This window comes from Dipodomys spectabilis, unplaced genomic scaffold (genome assembly GCF_019054845.1).
Source record: "Dipodomys spectabilis isolate Male_0828 unplaced genomic scaffold, ASM1905484v1 ptg000003l, whole genome shotgun sequence".
NCBI lineage: Eukaryota > Metazoa > Chordata > Mammalia > Rodentia > Heteromyidae > Dipodomys > Dipodomys spectabilis.
Window position 1 is genome coordinate 7,090,001 of NW_024870680.1, and position 21,626 is coordinate 7,111,626.

The 21,626-nt window shown below is 40.3% G+C and overlaps 1 protein-coding gene across 3 annotated transcripts in view; it reads left to right on the plus strand.

Annotated features, from left to right (window-relative positions):
• Nucleotides 1–13,812, plus strand: part of LOC122114493 (prolylcarboxypeptidase) — a 76,662-nt gene extending 62,850 nt beyond the window's left edge. For all 3 annotated transcript variants that reach the window (XM_042687703.1, XM_042687712.1, XM_042687694.1), the window contains exons 7-9: nt 5,439–5,603; nt 6,516–6,703; nt 13,074–13,812. In XM_042687703.1, the coding sequence (XP_042543637.1) occupies nt 5,439–5,603; nt 6,516–6,703; nt 13,074–13,290 (570 nt within the window). In that variant the 3' untranslated portion in view covers nt 13,291–13,812. The remainder of the gene's footprint in view (nt 1–5,438; nt 5,604–6,515; nt 6,704–13,073) is intronic.
• The last annotated feature ends 7,814 nt before the right edge of the window (nt 13,813–21,626 follow it).

Genomic DNA, 21,626 nt, shown 5'->3' on the forward strand with positions numbered 1-21,626 from the left:
AATACTGGCACTCTGTTGCTTGAACCACATCTCCATTCTTGGATTTTTGGTGGCTATTTGGAGATAAGAGTCTCATTGACTTTTCTTGTCAGGGCTGGCTTCCAACATTGGTCTTCAGCTTTCAGTCTTCTGAGTAGGTGTGAGCTATCAGCGCCCCCCCCCAACAAAAAAAAATATTCTGAATTGCTAATAACTTGTTTGTGATTGTTTTTTTCTGATTTTTTTTTGTTTCTTTAGAAACATCCATTGTCTCTGTTTCCTCCTATAGTTATCCCCTCTGATTTATCCATTGCCTTTCCCTCCCCATCTTTGAGCTTCAGATCACTTTCTTTCCCTGCCCATTCTATTTCTCCTTTCTTGACCTCCTCTCTGTTCTCCCAACCTGCTAATCCCTGGAACACTACCCAGCTGGGGCTCGCTCTTTCACTTGGATAGTTCCATTTAGCCAGAACTCCTCCTCCTTATGATACACTTCCTCCTTTTTAAAGGGCTGACAAACAGCCTTCCTTTTCTAAGTCTGTAACTCTGGCTTGGGGTGGTGAGATAATATGTAACAGTTGGGTTATGGGGGGAAAAAGCAGGTGATTTCCAATTCTGTCTGGAATTGTACCATTCTGTAGGATCCATGGGCAGCAGCTCAATGCCATTTTCCATGTCAGTTCAACTATCATTTCTTTTAATTTGTCATTAGGCTTTGCACTGAGACTCCATTTGCTTTTGTTTACTGTTCACAGAAGCTGCAACATTCATGCAGAAATAATTATGGACTTGGCCTGGTAGGAGGAAGAAGAGAAAAGGGAAAGAGAAAACCCCTCTGTCATTTAACTCTTTAGGCCACCTGACTACTAGGTCTCTCCTTGGCTCAAGGAGCAGTTTTAAAGGATGCTGTAGTCTGTTCATTTTGGAATCTTCTTTTTTTCCCCCTTCTGATAACTAAGTATTTTGGCTTAGTCTTTTGAGCACACAGATAGGTGTAGTGAAATAATAAGACATAAGAGGGAAAATCTCTTCCGTTTGTCTTGGTGTTTGATAATGTATGCGGCCTCTCTGGGTGGTTTAAGCGGTTTAGGTGCATGCTATGAAAAGGGAGCTTTTAATGACAAAACTAATGTGATTATCTCAGTGAGTGTGAGAGGGGGTATTGAAGCCCTAGAGAAAGAAAATCTGTTAGAAAAGCTGAATGTATCTGCTTAATCCTTTCTCTAATGTGGATGGGCCATGCTCTCTGAGAGGAGATTGGTCTTTTTTTTTTTAACCTATCTTCTTTCCTTCCTCTTAAAAAATTTTTTCTTTACTCTCCTTTTCTTCCTTTTATTCACATGCTTATCTTCCTAGGTATGGACACTTAAAAATTTTAAACAAGTCATTATCTTTACTTTCTTGGTGTACATTGGGTCAAAGGACAGACCTAAATATTTGAGTGTAGATCAAATGAGTTTGGCTGGAAGGTTGTGTAAATGGTCTATTTTTGTACCATTTCTGTACTCTTTAATAAAAACTAGAATAATTAGAGTATCCTTCTCATATACTTTATAAATGTTTCCTGAGTGCTTACTTTTTTTTTTATTGTCAAGGTAATATAAAAAGGGGTTACAGTTACATAAGTAAGGTAATAAGTACATTTCTTATTAAACTTGTTACCCCTTCCCTCATTTTTCTCCTACTTTCCCTCCCTCAACTCCCCCCGCTCAAGTTGTACAGATCGTTTCCAACATATTGTCTTACCAATGTCACTGTTGCATTGGTTCCCCCCTTGTCCTTTGTCTCATCATTCTGTTGTTCCCTTTCTCTTCCCTAATTCAAATAAACGTATATACAATACCAGGGTACCAGAATCAAATACAGTGACAACAGGGGGAAGAACATACAAAAGAAACAAAAATCATACAGTACATTAAAAACAATAACAACAAAGAAGAACCTCGTGTTCACTTTTATATTAAGAAATAAAAAGTGAGCTGGACGCCCGTGGCTCACGCCTCTAATCCTAGCTACTCAAGAGGCTGAGACCCGAGGATCGCGGTTCAAAGCCAGTCTGGGCAGGAACTTCTGTGAGACTCGTATCTCCAATAAACCACTAGAAAACCGGAAGTGGCACTGTGGCTCAATTGGTAGAGTGCTTGCCTTGAGCTGAAGAGCTGAGGGACAGCACCTAAGCCCAGGGTTCAAGCCCCACGACTGACCAAAAAAAAACAACAGCCTATTTCTTTTGAACAAGTAATTCTCCTAAGAATGTATCTTAAATTAGGAATGATGAATATGTGTATATAATTATATACGTACATATATGTACACATATATGTGTGTGTACATGTGTATATATACATTTATATATGTATTTGTGAATCTTTACATTTGTATACATATGTATAAATACAAATAGCCCTAGGGATTTTTTGAGCTTTATTTATAATACTGAAATATTGAGAATGATCCAGATGAGTGGATTGCTTTACCTGCTTGTTCCTCAGCTCCTTATCCTGGCAACTCTACGTTTTTGTCCTGTTGGTCAATGTCCTTTTCAGAACCTGACCCAGTCCTCATGGGGATCTGACATTACAAGGACAGTAGAGCCAGGATTTCCTTTAATCTAGGCATGGAGTTTCTATCTGCAGAGGCCAAGTTTCTGACCGTGATGTTCTGGGGCTGCTGAAACCCAAGTACTGTCAGCTGGTGCCGGTCTCCAGCCATGCTTGTGTCTTCTCAGGAATGATGGTAACTACTCTTTACAGAGAAGGCTATTCATGGGACTCCTTTTCTTTGCCTGACAGAGGCTCAGTGTTCCAGCTCTAAGCGGGGATCTAATGCCAGCATGTGAGTCACACTCACTTGCTACTGTTCTTTTTCCAGAGTCGTAGGCACTTGTTACATATCAGTACTTCCTTTCTCCTGCCCAGCCAGCGCTGTGACCCTGCCCCTTACACCATGCTGTGCTCAGACATAATGCTCTGCATTCCATTTATCTAATCTGTAGTTCTGTACTGCATTCGGAAAGAGCTGAGTCTGCTGTTGTTGTCCAGAGAGAGGAAAGAATACCAATCAGCTCTTGGCAATCGTATAATGCAGCCAGTGACCGGTCCTCATCTTTCATATTGTCTTGAGTATTTCTGATGGCTTTATTGCTTAGGAGCTTTCTGAGAAAAGTGCTATTCAAATATGGGGTAGTTTTTTTTTTTAATTTACTATGAATAAGCAAGAGTTTTCACAATACTGAAACACTGTTTTGACTTTCAATTTTTCTTAACCTGCCAATTCCTTTTTGTTTTAACAGTAATAGATGGGCTCTCCATTTGGCTCAATCCTATTTCTTCTTGCAGATGCCAAACATTGGTTGGGCCATATGATAATGACCTCACAGTTAACTTTGGTTTTTTTTTTTTTGGGTCCCGTTGTGGGGCCTGAACTCTGGGCCTGGGTGCTGTCCTTCAGCTCTTCAGCTCCAGCCACTTCCGGCTTTTTTTCTTTTTGCTTATGTGGTGCTGAGGAATCGAACCCAGGGCCTCATGCATGCAAGGCAAGCGCTCTACCACTGAGCCACCTTCCCAGCCCCATAGTTAACTTTTTTTAAAAGGTGTATCCAGTTGTTTGGATATCGTATTTTCTGATTTTACTCACACTTAGCATTACCAAAAACTTATTATCTTGGGAAATCAGTTTGCAGTTGAGGTTGTTAAAGGCTCTGTGAAATTCTACTGTCAAAGAAACTTCACATTTGCTAAAATAACATCATAATATTTGTAAAATGATGACTAAGAAGATTTTTTTCACAAAGTACCAATTAACATTGCATAGAATGTTAATTGTCATGTTATGCAGAATAGAGGCACCAACTTTTCCCCAGTTCATTTCCTCTGTTCTTTCAACTTTCCCCTTTTATCCTTTTTAGAGTTTTTGTTGGATTTCATTATGTTATTTCATACATTTATTGTATTGTACTTTGAATATATCCATTCTCTCATCCTTTCTTTTCTCCCGCCCCTAAACATTTGAGACCATGTCTCAAATGATTTAGCCTTTAAATCATGGCCCTGCTTGTCATGCTTTTATCCATCTTATTTTTAAAAATGCATTTCAAAGTAAGTTACAGGCATTTCCCTAAAGAATTAACCTTTAATGTCATCAACTAGTATTCAATATTTGTTTATGATTCTTACATTTCATTTAGTATTGACTGTGATTTTCACAGCTAGAATTTCAGGCACTGATATATAGGCTAGTGATGGAAATACATGGGAGTTGGAAAACAGCAGAATATGCTTCTGATCACATCATAGATGGTGGAACTTAATGTAGTAATTAGCTCTGGAAGAAATTTTATAAAGTTTGCATTTTTTGTAAAAAATGTAGTACTTCATTCAGTAAACAGTTGGCAGATGCCATGCTTTGTGTTGGGGGAGACTTTCTGGAATTCATTGAGGTTCTAATAGAAATATGATCAGGGTCTAGTGGAAGGGATATCAGAAGGTGGTGGTTTAATTCTTCTAAGCTGGGAAGCAGGCAAGGATGACCCCAGAGAGCAGAGAGTATTTAAGTGGAGTATCTTAAAACCTGGAATGGTAAGTGGAGGGAAATTTGCATACTGTGTGAATAACTTTGGTTCACTTCTGTAGCCTGGGAAGGTGTTAAGAAATTTATTCTTGTCAGGAGCCCATGGCTTACACTTGTAATCCTAGCTATTCAGAAGGCTAAAAGCTGAGGATCAAGGTTTGAGACTACCCTAGGCAGTAAAGCCTGTCAGACTCTTATCTTCAGTTAACCATCCCCCCAAAAAAAGCCAGAAATGGAGCTGTGGCTCAAATGTTAGAGTGCTAGCCTTGAACAAAAAAATCTCAGGGACAGTGTTCAGGCCTAAGTTCAAGCCCCAGAACTAGCCTGTGTACATGTGCATGTGTGCGTGAGCGCATGTACACACACACACACACACACACACACACACACACACACATACACACCAGATTTATTCTTGTTGGGAGGGCTTATACTTAAGACATTTTTTTTTTTTTTTTGTCGGTCGTGGGGCTTGAACTCTGGGCCTGGGCGCTGTCCCTCAGCTCTTCAGCTCAAGGCGAGCGCTCTACCACTTGAGCTACAGCGCCACTTCCGGTTTTCTGGTGGTTTACTGGAGATAGGAGTCTCACGGTCTTTCTTGCCCGGGCTGGCTTTGAACCGCGATCCTCAGATCTCAGCCTCCTGAGTAGCTAGGATTACAGGCGTGAGCCACCAGCGCCCGGCTTCTTAAGACATTTTTAAGAAATGTAGTTAGATGTTTTAAAAAATTATGTTTCGTATTTGGGTTATTAAGCTGTAATTAAAAATTATTTATATTTATGTTACTATCTTTAAGTGATTATACAAAAGGGTTCCTATTCTCCATATTTAAACTGTAATTTTAAATTTCTATTCGAACTCTTCTCTTGTTTATCTCTCCAAAATGACAGGAAGTGTGCCAATATTTCAAAGAACCTGATACCTCTGAATCACAGCTGGTAGAGAATGTTTTCCAAGCTTTGAATCTATATTACAATTATACAGGCCAAACAAAATGCTTGAATATTTCAGAAACAACAACTAGCAATCTGGGAACCCTGGGTTGGGGCTATCAGGTAAGCATGTATGATTTCCTTGAGCAGAATTTGTTTTTTCACTAATAAAGTTGTGCTGTAACAAAAACTAGACAAGATTCTGTCACATAACCCAGATCCAAGTCTGTTATACTTGAGCGCAGGAACAAATTCCTTTCTTCTCTCCCTTCTTTCTTTTCCTTTCCTTTCCTTCCTTCCTTCCTTTCTTCCTTCCTTCCTTCCTTCCTTCCTTCCTTCCTTCCTTCCTTCCTTCCTTCCTTCCTTCCTTCCTTCCTTCCATCTTTCCTTCTTTGTCTCCTTCCTTCCCTCCCTCCCTCCCTCCCTCCCTTCCTCTCTCCTTCCACAAATTCTTCCTTCTCTCCTTCCTTCTTTCATTTCTTCCTTCCTTGCTCCTTCCTTCTTCCCCTCCTTCCATCCCTTTCTCCCTCCCTGTATATGATCATCATCAAATTTACAGCAAGTGTTAATCATCTTTTCTATGCCTCACATATACAAATATAAATAATTTGTGATCTTTCTTTCAAATATAGCTCGTGAGAAAGATAGATGAAGTGAACTAACATTGTAATAAATCTTTCTTCGTCCTCTATGGCAGCATTATATGGACACGGGGAGGCAGGAACATCTCGTTGTGTGAGGCGTATTCCTTTAGGGACACAATAAGACTAGTAGTGATAATAGCGCTTTATTTCCAGAGTTGTCCTGAGGATTAAATACTATATTAATGTTAAAGAAGGTCATTGGCAAAAAATAGAACACATAATTCTAACTTCTAACATGTCTTAGCCAAACCTTTCTTTGAATAAAAAGGAGTTTCTGGCATATCAGTAAATAAGGACTGGAGAGGTCTGTCTCTGAAGGTCAGTTGCCTGATTTCAAGCCCCATCTTTGCCTTGTGCTCTTTTTCACTTGTCTCTTGGTTTGCTTTTTAAGGCCTGTACAGAAATGGTCATGCCTTTTTGTACTAATGGTATTGAAGACATGTTTGAGCCTCAGTCATGGGACTTTAAGAAGTTTTCAAATGAATGCTACAAACAGTGGGGTGTGAGGCCTCGGCCCTCCTGGATTGGTACCGTGTATGGAGGCAAACACATCAGCTCACACACCAACATTGTCTTCAGGTGAGTTTTGGCTAGGATTGCTGGAAGATAGAACTAGTATAGTGTTGGGTATTAACAGAATACACAGTACAACAGTGGTGCCCATTGAGTTTTCTGCTGTTACTATAATGCTTAAAGCTTAAAGAAAAGGCAACAAAATTAAAATAGTTTTTTCAGCTACTCCAGTACAAAATGAAGCATCACCTTTTGTTCTTATTATATATTTTAAATATTTATTATACCTTCTTATTTTTTGTGCGGGTACTAGGGCTTAAACTTAGGGTCTGCTCACTGTCCCTGAGCTGTTTTTGCTCAAGGCTAGAATTCTACCATTTGAGCCCACAGCTCCACTTCTGGCTTTTCAGTAGTCAAGTGGAGATAAGAGTCTCACAGACTTTCCTACCCAGGTTGACTTAGAACTGTGATTCTCAGATCTCTGCCTTCCAAGTAGCTGGGATTACAGGCATGATCCATGGACACCTGACCTAACCCAGAATTTTGGACTGTTTAGACATAGCAGTGTCCAAGGTCATTCGTCTTCCTCCTCTAGGAAGTATTTTGTCAGTTTGCTTGACTTCAGGAGCTTATCTCATGGTTATAAGGAGTTCTACCATTCTGAATTTTAAATTCACACCTCCTTGCTTTGACCCTACTATGTAAAGTTTAAGTGAACTTAAATGACATTTTCAATCTTTGTATGAGATTTCAAAATGTGAGTTTTGGTCAAATACATTTTCCTGTCTCATTGGATATAACAATTACAGGTAGATACAATAATTACCCATATAACCTTTTATAGCACCTATAACCTTTTATATAGTCAGAATCATCATCATCACGTTTATGGGAAAAGGGGGTAGAATATGTGAGAAAAGTTTCAGGAATAAGACTAGAAATCAGTAGATAGATATTATAGTTTAGTAGAAGAAACAATGCTCTGTAAGATCTGTCCAAAGGTATAATGGTCTGTCTTCATTCAAATTAAGCTTTTTGATCCTTAGTTTTACCATCTGTAAAATGATAACAAGAATACCACTCACTTCATAAAGTTGCTGTGATGTTTGAAAGAGTTAATCTGTTGCCACATGGTGACTCATGCCTGTAATCCTAGCTACTCAGGAGGCTGAGATCAGAGGTTGGTAGGACAAAGCAGAGATGTCTGTAAGACCCCATATCCACTTAACCATCACAAAGCCAGACTAGAGGCTTGACTCAAGTAGTAGAGTACCAGTCATCAGCAAGCAAGTGGAATGAGAGTTCAAGGCCATGAATTCAAGCCATAGTACCAGCACAACACAACATTACACAACAGCAAAACAAAACACAACATTAACCCAATAATGTACTAGGCCCAGACCTGGCAAATATATATGCTCAAAATTATTGGTTGAATAAATAAGAAGTGCACTTACCACCTTGCACTTTATGTTTTAGTTGCGGGAAACTACAGACTTACTCTGAGTATCCTTTTTCTTTCTCTTTTTCTCTATGACTTAAGTCTCAGGCCTCCAAGAAATCTTTGACCCTTTCAGGAAAGATAGATTCTCACTGTGGCCTCAGCCTTGCTAGGCGCTCAGACTACCTCGTACCATTTATTAACATCTGCTACCTGATTAGGGCACAGTAGAATGCCCAATAAATGCATAGGATAGGATGAGGAATGAAGTTCCCAGTACAGGAAGTCTTTGAAGCCTGTGAAAGTTGAATTGGTAGGCTGGTGTGAAGATGCTTGTTTGTCTTTCTGTACTGACAAGTCAAATTTTCCAAAGAAATCTTTTGCTACAGGTTAATAGTAGGGAAAAGCCAACGTGGAAAGCTATTAGGAAGGTCATAGTTCCACTTTCCTGAAGAAAGTGCACTCCCAAGGCAAAAGAACAGCCTCACGTGTCTTGTTAGTGCTCTGATAGGAGCCGCCTGAGGAACCACATGTCAAGTAGCTCTGCGTTCAGGTGCCTTTCTTCAGCTTCCCTTGCACAAGTCTGTATGCTACTGCTGTTTTGATTAGACAGTTTCACTCTGTAATTGTCAGAGTGATGTGTCAGTTTTGTCTCATAAAACCAGATGTAATCACACAGACCTGGAATCCAAGCATCCTGAGGCTGAGGCAAGAGGGTTATGTACCAGGCCCGTTTGGACTATATAACAGGAATTTGTCTCTAAACTCCTTCCCTCCCCCCACAAGAAAAAAGTAAAAAATAAAGAAATTGCTACTTAAGGTTTTGAAGAACTTGATGGTTTTCTGCTTCTTCTGTGAATTAGCTACCTTGGGCAAATTGCCAATTTATGTAATTTGGATAGGATCATGGTTACCTAACTGAGTCATTTCTGGAATGAATGGATTGTCATGGAAGTAAACACCACTACAGCAGAGATTTTTCTCTGTTTTGTTCTTGGCTGAATCCCCGGTGCCCAATGAGTGCCTGACACCTCCCCCCACCCCCAAGCACTCGGTAAACATTTATTTGTTGGATAAATGAGGCCTTAATAATTAGTAGATGTTAATAGTCCCACTCCAGTTTTTTTTTTTTAAATTGCACAGTAGTTTTGTGTTTGCAACCCAGAGATTATTTTACCAACCGCCATTCTCCATTGTGTAAATATAAATTCAGAAGGCAGTCCCTGAGGAGGTGCTTAGTTTTAACATTACTTCTCAGGCAAATTAATTATTGCCAGTGATTAAGTAAGGCTGGTTGTTAGGAATTTTACCCAGGCATTCAGAGTCTCTCAGGAATTTTTTTTTCAATTTTGTGAATTTCCCAATGATTGAGTTAGCATGTCTAGGAGCAAGATATTCAAGTCCATGTGCATCTGAGGTCTCTCAGCAACTCCAAATAGTGTTGCTAAGCCACTAGGTTGTTTCAGATGACCTTTTAAATCAAATGCCATTTGCTTATTATGTGGCTGTTGGGTAGCTTTTTGTTTTGCAAATAGTGGAGAGTTTCCTATCTGAGTTGGGCCTGTCAAATTGGAACAATGATGAAGGCTATTTGTTCACGTAAGAGAATTTGATGTCTGTGTGGTTTACATTAAATATTTATCTGGCAGTGAAGACAATTGCATGGGCAAGTGTCCCTTTTGTTTTTAATCAAACCATAAAAGGACAACTTTGAAAGAACTTTTCTTCAAGAATAATTTGACTTAGTTGCAATAAAAAATATTATTTATTAAAAAGAGAAATGTATGATAATGGACTTTGGAATTTTAAATTGTTTTTCAAGCATACATGTACTTAATATACTTAAATGTTTATTTTCTCATTTAATTTGCACATTTGACTAAAGTTACTCCAGTTAATATTCTGACTAAGCTTTTCAGAAATACTTTCATGTCCATTTTCATGATTCACTTACCTCTTTGGTACTCAAATTTATTACACTTATAGAATATTATGATTATACTGCATGTATTTTTGTAATGTTTTATAGTGTTCACATATATTGTTTATATGGGTCAGGAATACATAAAACCAAAAATGATGTCAAAGGTGACTGAGCCCTGCTTGTAGTATGAGAAAGGCAGCCGGCAGCATGAAACTGTGATCATTCATGACAGTTATCAGTGTTCTACAAACTCATCCATCTACAGAGTCAATGCTATCCTTCCCCTAAATCCTAGAAATTGACAAGCTGATCTTAAAACTCATGTGGAGCTAAAACTATCTTAAAAAGGAAGAACAAATTTGAAGAACTTCAACTTCTGGATTGAAACATCCCAGTTTAACAGTTGTGAATTGTGATTCTGGCATATCCTAAATGTAGATCAGTGGAAAAGAGTTGAGGGTCTACAAGTTAACTCTTGTATGTATGGTCAATTGATTTCCAATGGGAGTGCCAAGACAATTCACTGAAAGAAGAATATTTTTTGCTAACAAATGATATTCTGAAAACTGGACATCTAACATAAAAGAATGGAGGTTGGATCCTTTTCTCAGATTGTACCAAAACATTCACTCAGAATAGATCAAAGGCCAAAATAGAGAATCTAAAACTCTTAGAAGAAAATTTAGGAATAAATATTCATGACCAGATAAATAGGAATAAATATTCATGGCAGTAGTTTCTTATATACAATACCAAAACATAAGTAACAAAATAAAAAGTATATAAATTGGACTTCATCAAAATGAAAAAAATTGAGCCATGTGCTGTTGGTTTATATCTATAATCCTAGCTACTTAGGAGGCTGAGTTCTGAGAATCGGAGTTTACAAAACCAGCCAGAATAGACAAATCTGTGTGACTCTTATCTCCAATGAACAAACACACACAAAGCTAGAAATAGAGGTATAGCTTAAGTGGTACAGCACCAGTCTTGAGTGAAAAAAGCCAAGCAAGAACACCAGACTCTGAGTTCAAGCCCCGGTACTAACACACACACACACACACACACACACACACACACACACACACACACACACACACACACACACACACACACACACACACACACACACACACACACACACACAAGAAACTGTGTGTTGCAAATGTTACTATTAAGGTAATAAAACAGTCTAAAGGATGGGAGAAAATGTTTGAAAATAATATATTTAATAGATGCCTTGTGTCCAGAACATAGAACAAACTTTTTTTTGTTAAAACAGGGAATATATGTAGTCCAGGCTAGCTTTGAACTCATGATGCTCCTACCTCAGCCTCTAGAATGATAGAATTACAGATATAGCCATGTACCACCATTTTCAGATACAATGAACTCTAAGAACTCAAAAAAAATAAGATGTATTACCCAGTTATTCTTCTCTCCAATTAACTACTAGAAAATTAGGTATGGAACCGTGGCTCAAAGTGGTAGAGCGCTAGTGAGTGAAAAAGGTGAGGGGTAGCACCCAGCCCCGAGTTCAAGCCCCATGACCAACAACAACAAGAAAAGGAGAGAGATAATATAAGTGCTGGCAAGGTTATACAGAAATGAAGCCCTCTTATATTGCTAGTGATAATATAAAATAGTGCAGCCACTTTGGAAAGCAGTCTAAGCAGTTCATTAAAAAGTCCAAATATCCTAGAAATTGCACTTCCAGATATACCCAGGAGGAATGAAAATACATACCAGCACAAAAGCTTGTATTAAGTTTACAATGCCAAAAAGTAGAAACAGTACAAATGTGATCATCTAATGAAGATACATAAAATATTACATATGCATAGAATTGAATATTATTTGTCAAAAAATGATATGATGACTCATGCATGCGACATGATATAACTTGAAAGGTGAAAGAAAACGTCACAAAGTATTACCACTGTTTTTTTAGTTCAATTGATATGATATATTCAGCAAATGAATACAAGGGCTTACAGAGATAGAAAGTGGATTAGTGGCTGTGTGGGGCTGAGTGATGGAGAATAGGGGTGACTGCTGACGAGCTCGAAACTCCTTTTGGGGTGATGAAAATGTTCTAGATTGATTGTGGTAATGGTTACACAACTCAATAAGAATCTTTGAGCTGTATATATGAAATAGGTGAATTTTGTGGTAAACTGTATCTCAATAAAGCTGTTAAAATGTTAAGGATAGAGTCTGTGTTCATGTTTTTCTCTCAGCTGAACAACCCTACTGAGAAAAAAATACTGATCAGTGTATTTCTACTACTGAACCTGTTTCTATCACATCTGCTTTATGTGAACTCATGAAGACTAATAACCTAGTAGCATTAAAAAAATGAAGCTAATGTAAAGCTCTTTTGAGAAATGCCCAATTTTCTGATCAGTTTCTGGGGACTTTGTTTAGTATGTCTATCCTATTTCCCCAAGTACTATACTGTATTGAACAAATAATGCAGATTAATGCCTCTCCCTCTCCCTCTCTCTTTTTCCCTCTCCATCTCCCTGTCTCTCCTTTCCCTGGCCATTCCTCCAGCTAAGAGATAATTCATATTATTTTAAAGTACAGATATATTTTTCTTTGATGATTAGGTCCTAGGAAAAGAGAAAACCAGCATTAATCGAGAGACTCCTTCCTCTGTAGCCAGCCCTTGTGTTTACTAAAACTTCCACACGAACCGTCCAGTTTCATCCTTACAGTTTATAAGGCAAATGTTGTTATTTCTGTTTTACGGATGAGGAAACCGAGTCAGGCAATTTGCACCACACAGATTTTGGAATGACGAAGCTGGGATTGGACTTTAGGCTCCCAAGTCCCTAGACAGTCTAGGCTGACTCATGAGAGAACAAACTCAAGTCTTCTTTGCCTCCCCTCCACCCCCCTCCGCTGAAATACTGTAACGCTGTAGCACACAGCACCGTTTTAGTCCACGAATACGACCCCGAGATCAAATCCTCCAGGGTGTAAGTTGGTAACTGTAGGTGTTAGGTAGGCAGTAGGCTTCTCTTATGTTTTGTTTTGTTTTTTTTCTCCTTTCCCCCCATTTGCAGCAATGGCAACCTGGATCCCTGGTCCGGAGGTGGAGTAACCAAAAACATCTCAGACACCCTGGTCGCCATCTTCATCAAGGACGCGGCCCATCACCTGGACCTCCGCGCCAACCACGCCCAGGACCCCGAGTCCGTGCTGCAGGCCCGCCTGTGGGAGGTGAGCTACATGAAGCAGTGGATCCGGGAGTTCCACAGAGCCGCCAGAAGGCAGCGCTGAGCCGCTGCGGACCGGCCCCACCGGCCCCTGCCACCCTGCCGCTCCACCCGTGTTCCACGGCGCCTGGGCTTTCCGCACGTGGTGGTTCTTTCCCTGGCCTCTGCCATTAGATTCAGTGGGGGCAGAGGCTGAGCCAGGCGGGAGCCGCCATCCGTCCTGGCGCCACCTGCAGGAAGACCGCGTCATGACGGCTCCCGTTCCCGTCCGTGGACCTCAGAACTGGAACAGGGTTGGCCACCGCGCCATTCTTCCCAGGGAGAGTCGCTCCCTTTGTCTCTCTACAGGCAGGGACTTTTAATTCTCCTTGGTTTTGAGGCCGAAGTCTTTCCTTCCAGCCTCTTCCTAAGCCCCCCCCACCCCCCCCATTCCTCTTCTACCCAAAGAAGATGGCTGAAGATGATGTAAACGCAGCTGGTAGGAAGCGTGTCCCATGCCAAGCCAGGAAATGGGGGCCATTCCTTTTGTACTTGATAGAATGACTTTGGACTGTGCTGTAAATAAAGAATAAGGCTGGGCCGTCTACCTGTGTGTGGCTTCTGAAGCTCACTCCAGCTGTTGGGAATGAAATGTGCCCTGGGACTTGGCAGCTTTTGGGGAAAAAAAATCCTTTAATTTTTTTTCTCCCTTACTTGGCAGCTATTTCTTAGTTCTGGGATATTTGCCACTGTGGTCCTGCCTCTGAGAAATCTGGTCCTTTCCTGCACCATTTCTCTTTGTTTCTGAGGTCAGGTTTGTGGCAATTGGGTTAAATTCTGCCAGTTTTCAGAAAACTGACCCTGTTTTGCTTTTCACTTTAAATCTGAACAAGTTTCTACGCCGTGGTCTCCAATGACACTTCAGCAAGAAGCTTTTTTAAAATAGACAGATCAGCTATTCAGAAACTAGAATGGGTTATATTCAGCTTTTTTTTAAAATAGAAGTTTTTATTTTCTGGTGGTTGTTCCTGCTGCCATTAAAGCCAGAAGTGTCAGGACACTGAGAGGCAGGTGCACAGGGACTTTTCTGTATGGCTTCCAAACGACAAGCTGACTAATTCATGCAGGCAGCATATTTGACATTAATAAATGGCTGAGCCGTTCCTATTTCCAAGGGGTTGGCTTCTTTCAAGCAGTTCTTACACTGAGACCTTTCTTCAGAAGAGCTTTTCTAAGATAACAAATAGGGTTGGATCAAAACCTTTCAGGGACACAGAGAAAGACTAACAGTTTTTACTCTGTTGAAGGATTTCTTCCTCCTCACTTCTTTTTATTTTCTCCCAGATTTGCATAGTTTTCTTTGCCTCTCCTTGGGAACATTTCCTGCTTAAAAAAATTATACCCTAAGCTCAATCATTTCAACAGCATTAAAAAATTGTAGCAGATCATTCTCTATATCTGTATTAGATACTGGGAACTTTCTCAGTAGGTGACTGAACTATTTCCTGTACTTTCCTGACACCCAGGTTAATACAGGAAAATCTCTATTTTATTATGGTTGCCTTCTGTTGTCATTCTAAAGAATTGTCCATCAAAGCATTTGTTCACTTCTCTCTCCCTCTCCCCCTCTCTCCCTCCCTCCATTTCTCTCTTTCCTTCCCTCCCTCCCTCCATCCTTCTTTCCTTCCTTCCTTCCCTCTTTTCTTCCTCTTTCTTTTTTTGTGGCAGAGTCTTGAACTCGGGGCATTGTCTCTTAGCTTTATAGTTAAAGGCTAGTACTCTACCACTTGAACTACATGTCCACTTTCAGCTTTGTGGTGGTTCACTAGAGATAAAAGTCTGATTTTTCTCCCAGTACTGTCTTCAAATCATGATCCTCAGAGCTCAGGCTCCTGAATAACTAGATAAAATAATTTTGAGTGCCCAATTTTGGTGACTGTTTTCATGGTCATGAATCAGACTACTGGGATGTGAATTTTTTTGGCAGGTCCAGGCCCTGAACTTGGGGTCTGGGTGCTGTCCCTGGATTACAGGTGTGAGCCACTGGTGCCCAGCTAGGGATGTGAATTTAAGGGTCAAAATAATACTAGTTTTTGTTCTTTGTCAACTGAGAAGTTATATAATGCAGGGTTTCAGACCTTAATGGAAGACATTCTTACTGTTTTTCTAAAAGCCCTTTTAGATATCATCCTTAACTGACATTAGTCTAATTATAAATTCTGAAAGTTAATTTTAAATGGAGAAATAATTGGTACCTCAAGTAAACCTTATTAAAAGTTTACTGCAGAGCATGGTGGCATGCATCTATTGTCCAAGGTATTCGGGAGACTGAGGGAGGGGAGTAGCTTATATCCAGAGTCCAAAGCTAGCTTGGGCAATGCAGTAAGACTCAGGGGAAAAAAGCTTACTTAAGGCATCCTTTTAATTAATAGAAGATGCCTGGCCTTTAACATACAGGTTAACAGATGAGTTGATAAGGCATCCTTTTAATTAATAGAAGATGCCTTCAACAGACAGGTTAACAGACAAGTTGAAGGTATCATCACTTCTAAGTAAAATACCTAACTGGAGTGTTGTCTATTTTTCTGTTTTTGCTACTTTAACTTCCTAGAGACAATGCATAGAAATGGAGAAATTTATGGAATGTCCTTAGGAGATCTGTAGAGCCCAGAGAGTATCCAAAGAAGCCAGTGTCCTGATTAGCAGATTAGAAGAGGCCACAGACATTCATTCCAACATCACCATTTAGTGGGCAATAGAGGTCATGGCATGCTGTTCCAGAGAGAAGCAATTCATCCACAGTCCCATAGCTCATTCCTGGCTGAACTGGGGCTTGACTTCAGACTGTGATTCATTTTACTGGTGTAACAATCTTGGTTTGGATTCAACCAACAAAATATCACAAGAGCAAAAGGGAATTTATTGCAACCATGCAAGAATGACCCAAAGACCTGGTTCATGTAGAAAGTCAGCAAATCAAAGTCGCTTAGTTCCATCTGTGGCTTTCACCAGAGCTAGTTCACTGGTTATCAGCCTGTGGATCATAGCTGTTCCTCAGATGTTTATAGTGTGGCCAGTACGCTGCAGTACATCTCAGGTTTACCTTAAGGGCTTCTAAAAATACTCACTGATTGCTGAGTCCTACCCCAGGGTTTCTAGTGTGTCTTGAAGTAGACTCAAGGAAGTCTAATTTCTAACCAGTTCCCAGGTGATACTGGAGGAGCTCACTTTGAGAACTTGTAAGGATGATGAATTTGAATTGCTTCAGACAGAACATATCCTTCAGTTTCCCTTATTCCTTTGTCCTGCCTAATTCATGTGTGGGAGCCCTTCCCAAGCCTTCACTTTTGGTGAATTGCTCCATTCTCTCTGCTTCCTCTTCTTGCACAAGGTCCAGATGATTTCCTAGGGTGATGACTTCAATCCCTCACAAGTGCACAGTGCTCAGGTGGTTAGGAATTGGAAGGGAACAGTTTAGGCAGGTTGGTCACATGTTTATTTATCACACAGTATTTCTTGGAGCACAGGTATCTAAATAACATGCTGATAAACTTATACAGTAGAAAGAGCTATAGTTGAGCATGTTTGGAAAATGTTGGGATAAACCAAGCTAGTCATTTTGTTATTTGTTAATATGCATTGTGACTATACCAAGTGATAATCAAGAAGGTAATTCCTGCTGGGCACTGGTGCCTGATGCCTGCACCTAGCTACTAAGGAGTTTGAACCCTGAAGGAACATGGTTCAAAGATAGTCTGGCCAGAAAAATTTGTGAGACTCCATCTCCAAAATGTCATACTGGAGGTATGGCTCTAGTGGTAGAGAGCCAGCCACAGCAAGAAAGGATATTAGAAAACATTGCACCAGTGAGTAGAAGAGATTTCAGAGGGTGAAAAGAGAGTAGAAGAGATTTTCAGGGTGAAAAATGGATTTAGGAATGTAAAATACAAGTGATATTTGTCAAGTGGGTTTATGAAATGCCAGTAAGGTCAGAAGTTAGTAGATATTCCATAAAAGGAGCTACTATGATGAAAAATGAGTGAGACTGATTTAAGTGGTTATCCCACCAAATCACTCTTTTTTTTTTTTGGGTCCGGTCGTGGGGCCTGAACTCTGGGCCTGGGCGCTGTCCCTCAGCTCTTCAGCTCAAGGCTAGCGCTCTACCACTTGAGCCACAGTCCGGCTTTTTTCATTTTTGCTTATGTGGTGCTGAGGAATCGAACCCAGGGCCTCAGGCATGCAAGGCAAGCGCTCTACCACTGAGCCACCTTCCCAGCCCTCAAATCACTCATTTTTAATTGTTGTTTTCTACTGTTATTATAAAGGTGATATACAGAGGGATTATAGTTAGGTAAGTCAGGTAATGAATTCATTTTGTTTTGAACAATGTCATACCTTCCCTCACTCCCTCACAGTTTTTTTTCCTCTTATTCCACCCACAAGTTGTATAGTTCATTTTCAACATAATGCCTAGTGGGTACCATCGCTGCATTTGTTCACACTTTGTCCCCCCATTTCTGTGCCTCCCCTTCCTCTCCCAAAGACACAAATAGACAAACAAGAAGAAAAGAAAAACAACAATAAAATGTCTCTTCTTTCCATTTCCTGGAGTTCATTTAGATAACAATATTTTGTATGATCAGAGTCATATTTTTAATATGCGTATCATGAATCAACATCATGGTTGCAACATTTCTCCATCTTACTTGATCCAGATCCATTTTTTCATGCCACACTTGAGGAACTTGAACTCTGTTGAACACCTACTACAAAACACTGCCATAGAATTCTCTATAGTTTCTGAAATTGAGGATCAAGAAAATTTAGATCTAAGCTTTCTAGTAGCTAACAAAGAGGAAACAGTTCATAGTTCATTCTTTACACAAGATAAAAACACAGCAATCAATGGAGAAGCCCAAACAAGAACTCCATGCAAGAGCCTCGGAGAAGGAGAAAGTGTGGAATAATGAATGAAATGTATGACACTAAGTTTCATTGTGTTTAGCCTTATAATACGCACACGTGACACTTATTCTATAACGAACCAATGAACTATACCACACACTTACACCTGATCGTGCTTAATCTAGAATTAAATTTTACAGTGTCAGAAAGGATATCCTCAGACAAAACTTTGCTAGTTAAATGTTTCTTGGCTATTTTAAATGCCTTTATAGATTGTCTAAAATAGTGGTGGGAGATGGAATGATGTTTTACAACACAAATGAAGTAGTTTTAGTCAAATGAGGTTAGATACTGAATAGACATTGCCATACTTGACGCACAAGAGAACTAGGGAACAGATCCACAGCTCACTGGCCACATGAAGGAAGAGCTGTGAGACAAGGAGCAGGTATTTCCATCACACAGATGTCTTACCAAACTTCTATGGCTTCAGGGGAGCAGTTTAACTGTTTTACTTTGTTTTGTAGCTTCTAAATGTAGGGGCACAGAGCCAAATAAAAGGTATAGAAGGGCTGGGAAGGTAGCTCAGTGATAGAGCGCTTGCCTTGCATGCATGAGGCCCTGGGTTCGGTTCCTCAGCATCACATAAGCAAAAAGAAAAAAAAGAAGTGGCGCTGTGGCTCAAGTGGTAGAGCGCCAGCCTTGAGCTGAAGAGCTAAGGGATAGCGCCCAGGCCCAGAGTTCAGGCTCCACGACCAGACCTCCCTCTCTTCCCCCCAAAAAAGATGTAGAAAATCACCAAGATATTAAACTCTAGGTGAAACTGTGCTGTGGTAATACGTAACGTGATGACACTGAAGGCACACAATAAGCATTTTCAAATAAATTTAGAAAAGGGGGAAACGACGACTTCACAGAGGACTTCCTTTCATCAAAGGTTATCAGATTTTTCCTGTTTCAGAAATCTTCCTTGCATTTGAAAGAAGACATTTCAAATGGCATTAGGAGGTCAGTTTATTCTACCTGCTTCAAAATAGAATGTACACTATACACTAGGAATACATATCCATCTGCTATTTCTTTGAGGAACTTAGAGTGCTACCATTTTTTTTTTTTCTATTCCATGGAAGTGTGCTCTGTAGGTTTGAATGGGTGGTTCCCAATTTTTCTCCCAGGGGACATTTGGCAATGTTGGAATTGGTTTTTGTTATCATCAGTTGGTTTGGGATTGTGCCACTGCTATTCCTGATACAGACCAGAGATGCTGTCTGGCCATGTCCACTCAGCCCCAGACCGAAGAACGATCTGGACTCACATGGCAACAGTGTGGATGCTAGCCTAAATCTTCTCCATCCTAAAGTTAGGATGGAGAAGTTTTTAAGTTTTTCACCCTGCAGGGGAGATGCAAAGCTGTAATCCTTTAAACAGCACAATAGCACTCGGAATGTTTAGTGCAGACACCTGCTCTAAATTTTAATGTTCATTACTTCGAAGACTGATTTTTAAATTACTTCCTCTTTCTTTGATCAAGTAACATCAAAGCTATGGATTGTTTGTCCACTTATGATTTGTTCATTCAAACATTAATTTGACAAGTCTATGCTAAAAAGCAATAAGAAGTAACAGGTCAAAGAAGAAGCCCAGTTTTCTTGAGGGACTGAAGGGTAATGAAAAAAGATGAACACAATGTCAGGTAATTGATTAATATTGGTCTCAAAATGTGTATTATGGTCAGGAAGCTGTGAAACGTAATGTAGGTAATAGTGATGAATTCATCCTGAAGGTCCAAAGAAGACCCCCCCCCACCCCCCCTGTCCACTACTCCCAGTCCTGGGGCTTGAACTCAAGGCCAGGGCACTGTCTCTGAGCTTTTTTGCTTAAGGTTAGTGCCCTACTATTTGAGCCACAGCTCTATGTCCAGCCTTTTTGGTGTTTACTTGGAGATAACAGTTTTAGGGACTTTCCTCTCTGGACTGGCTTGGAACTGTGATCCTCAGATCTTAGCCTCCTTAGTAGCTAGGATTATAGGCATGAGCCACCAATCCCCCAAACAAAGCAGACTTTTATAACATTTGAATTTGGACTTGAGGGATGGGAACTTGTAGTGCTGGTTCAGGACTGGGGTTAAAAGGCAATAAAAATACCAGTCATTAAGAGAAAAACAATAAAGCACTTATTATGCACCACAAGTTAGATGCTAATCATAATGCCTAAAAACTGAACCAAACCAAACGTATCTAACATTATGGAACAATGAATAGAGAATCAGAACTGGAGGCATAGCTCAATCGTGGAGCACTTGTCTACCTTGTGGGTCATGCTGGGTTCCATTTTCACTACTGTGGGTGGCAGGAATCTCCTCTTTAATGCTTGGCTAGAAACCTCTATAGACTCTTAAGAATTCAAAACTCTCTGCCTGCCATTTCTCATTGGAGTCCCACTACAATGCTGGCAGAAGCAAAGAGAGATATTATCTCCATTCTATAAAGCAGGACCCCTGAGGTCAAGAGAAACGAAGGGACTCCCTTCTAGCCCCAATCATGGCTCCAGATCAAGTAAGTGGCAGTGGTCTGATTCCAAATCCTGTGCTTTTCTATTCTTCCTTGTGTCCAAATTTAATCTCTTGTGGCAGAAAGGCAAGCACACCTATTGCTAATTGCTCCCTGCCCAGCTCTCCTCACCTCTGGGTTAACCTCTGTGTTTCGCTGGCTGCGGTGTTGAAGACATTTTTTTCAGTCTCCCCAGTTTTTGAAGCTGAGGCGACTGTTGAGTGGACAAGGGGAAAGTTGTCTCCAGACCCAGGCCATTTACAAAATCACTTCTACCTTGATTTCCCAATTGTGTTTGAGGAGTAAGGAAAACTGAGATGTGGAATGGGGAAAAAAAAATCCCTTTTGTTTTGTCTTGGTGTTAGATAATGTATGAAATCTCTCTGGGTGGTTTTAGCGGTTTAGGTACTTTCTATAAAAGGAATCTTTTAATGACAAAACTAATGTGATTATCTGAGAGAGTGTGAGAGGCCTATTCAAAGCTTAAAGAATGGCTGAATGTATCTGCTTAATCCTTTCTCTAATGTGGCTGAACAATGCTCTGAGAAGCCACTGGCCTGTTCTTTCTTCTAGTAAATGCCTGTCTCCAGAGGTAGAGGCTGTTTGCAGCTTTTCATACCCTTATATTTCACCTTCTCAGCTGTACAAAAGCTCAGGAAAAGCCTGGGGGTGCCCAAAGCCAGGACAGAAGGCAGAGTCTCCTCTGAATACTGTGAGCAAGGCACACCACACAGGGCCCGCATTCTCCAGTTAGTCTGGAGAAGCTAAGATGTGGTCACCCTTGGGAGTAACACCTTGGAGAAGAACACTGTTTTTGGTGCTGGGCAACAGATCAATTGTAAACATTTAAAAATTACACCTGAAGTTGAATGATGACTCATGCTTGTAATTCTAACTCAGATCTCGGAGTTCAAAGTCAGTCAGGACAGGAAAATTTGTGAGACTCTTACTTCAATAAATTATTCAA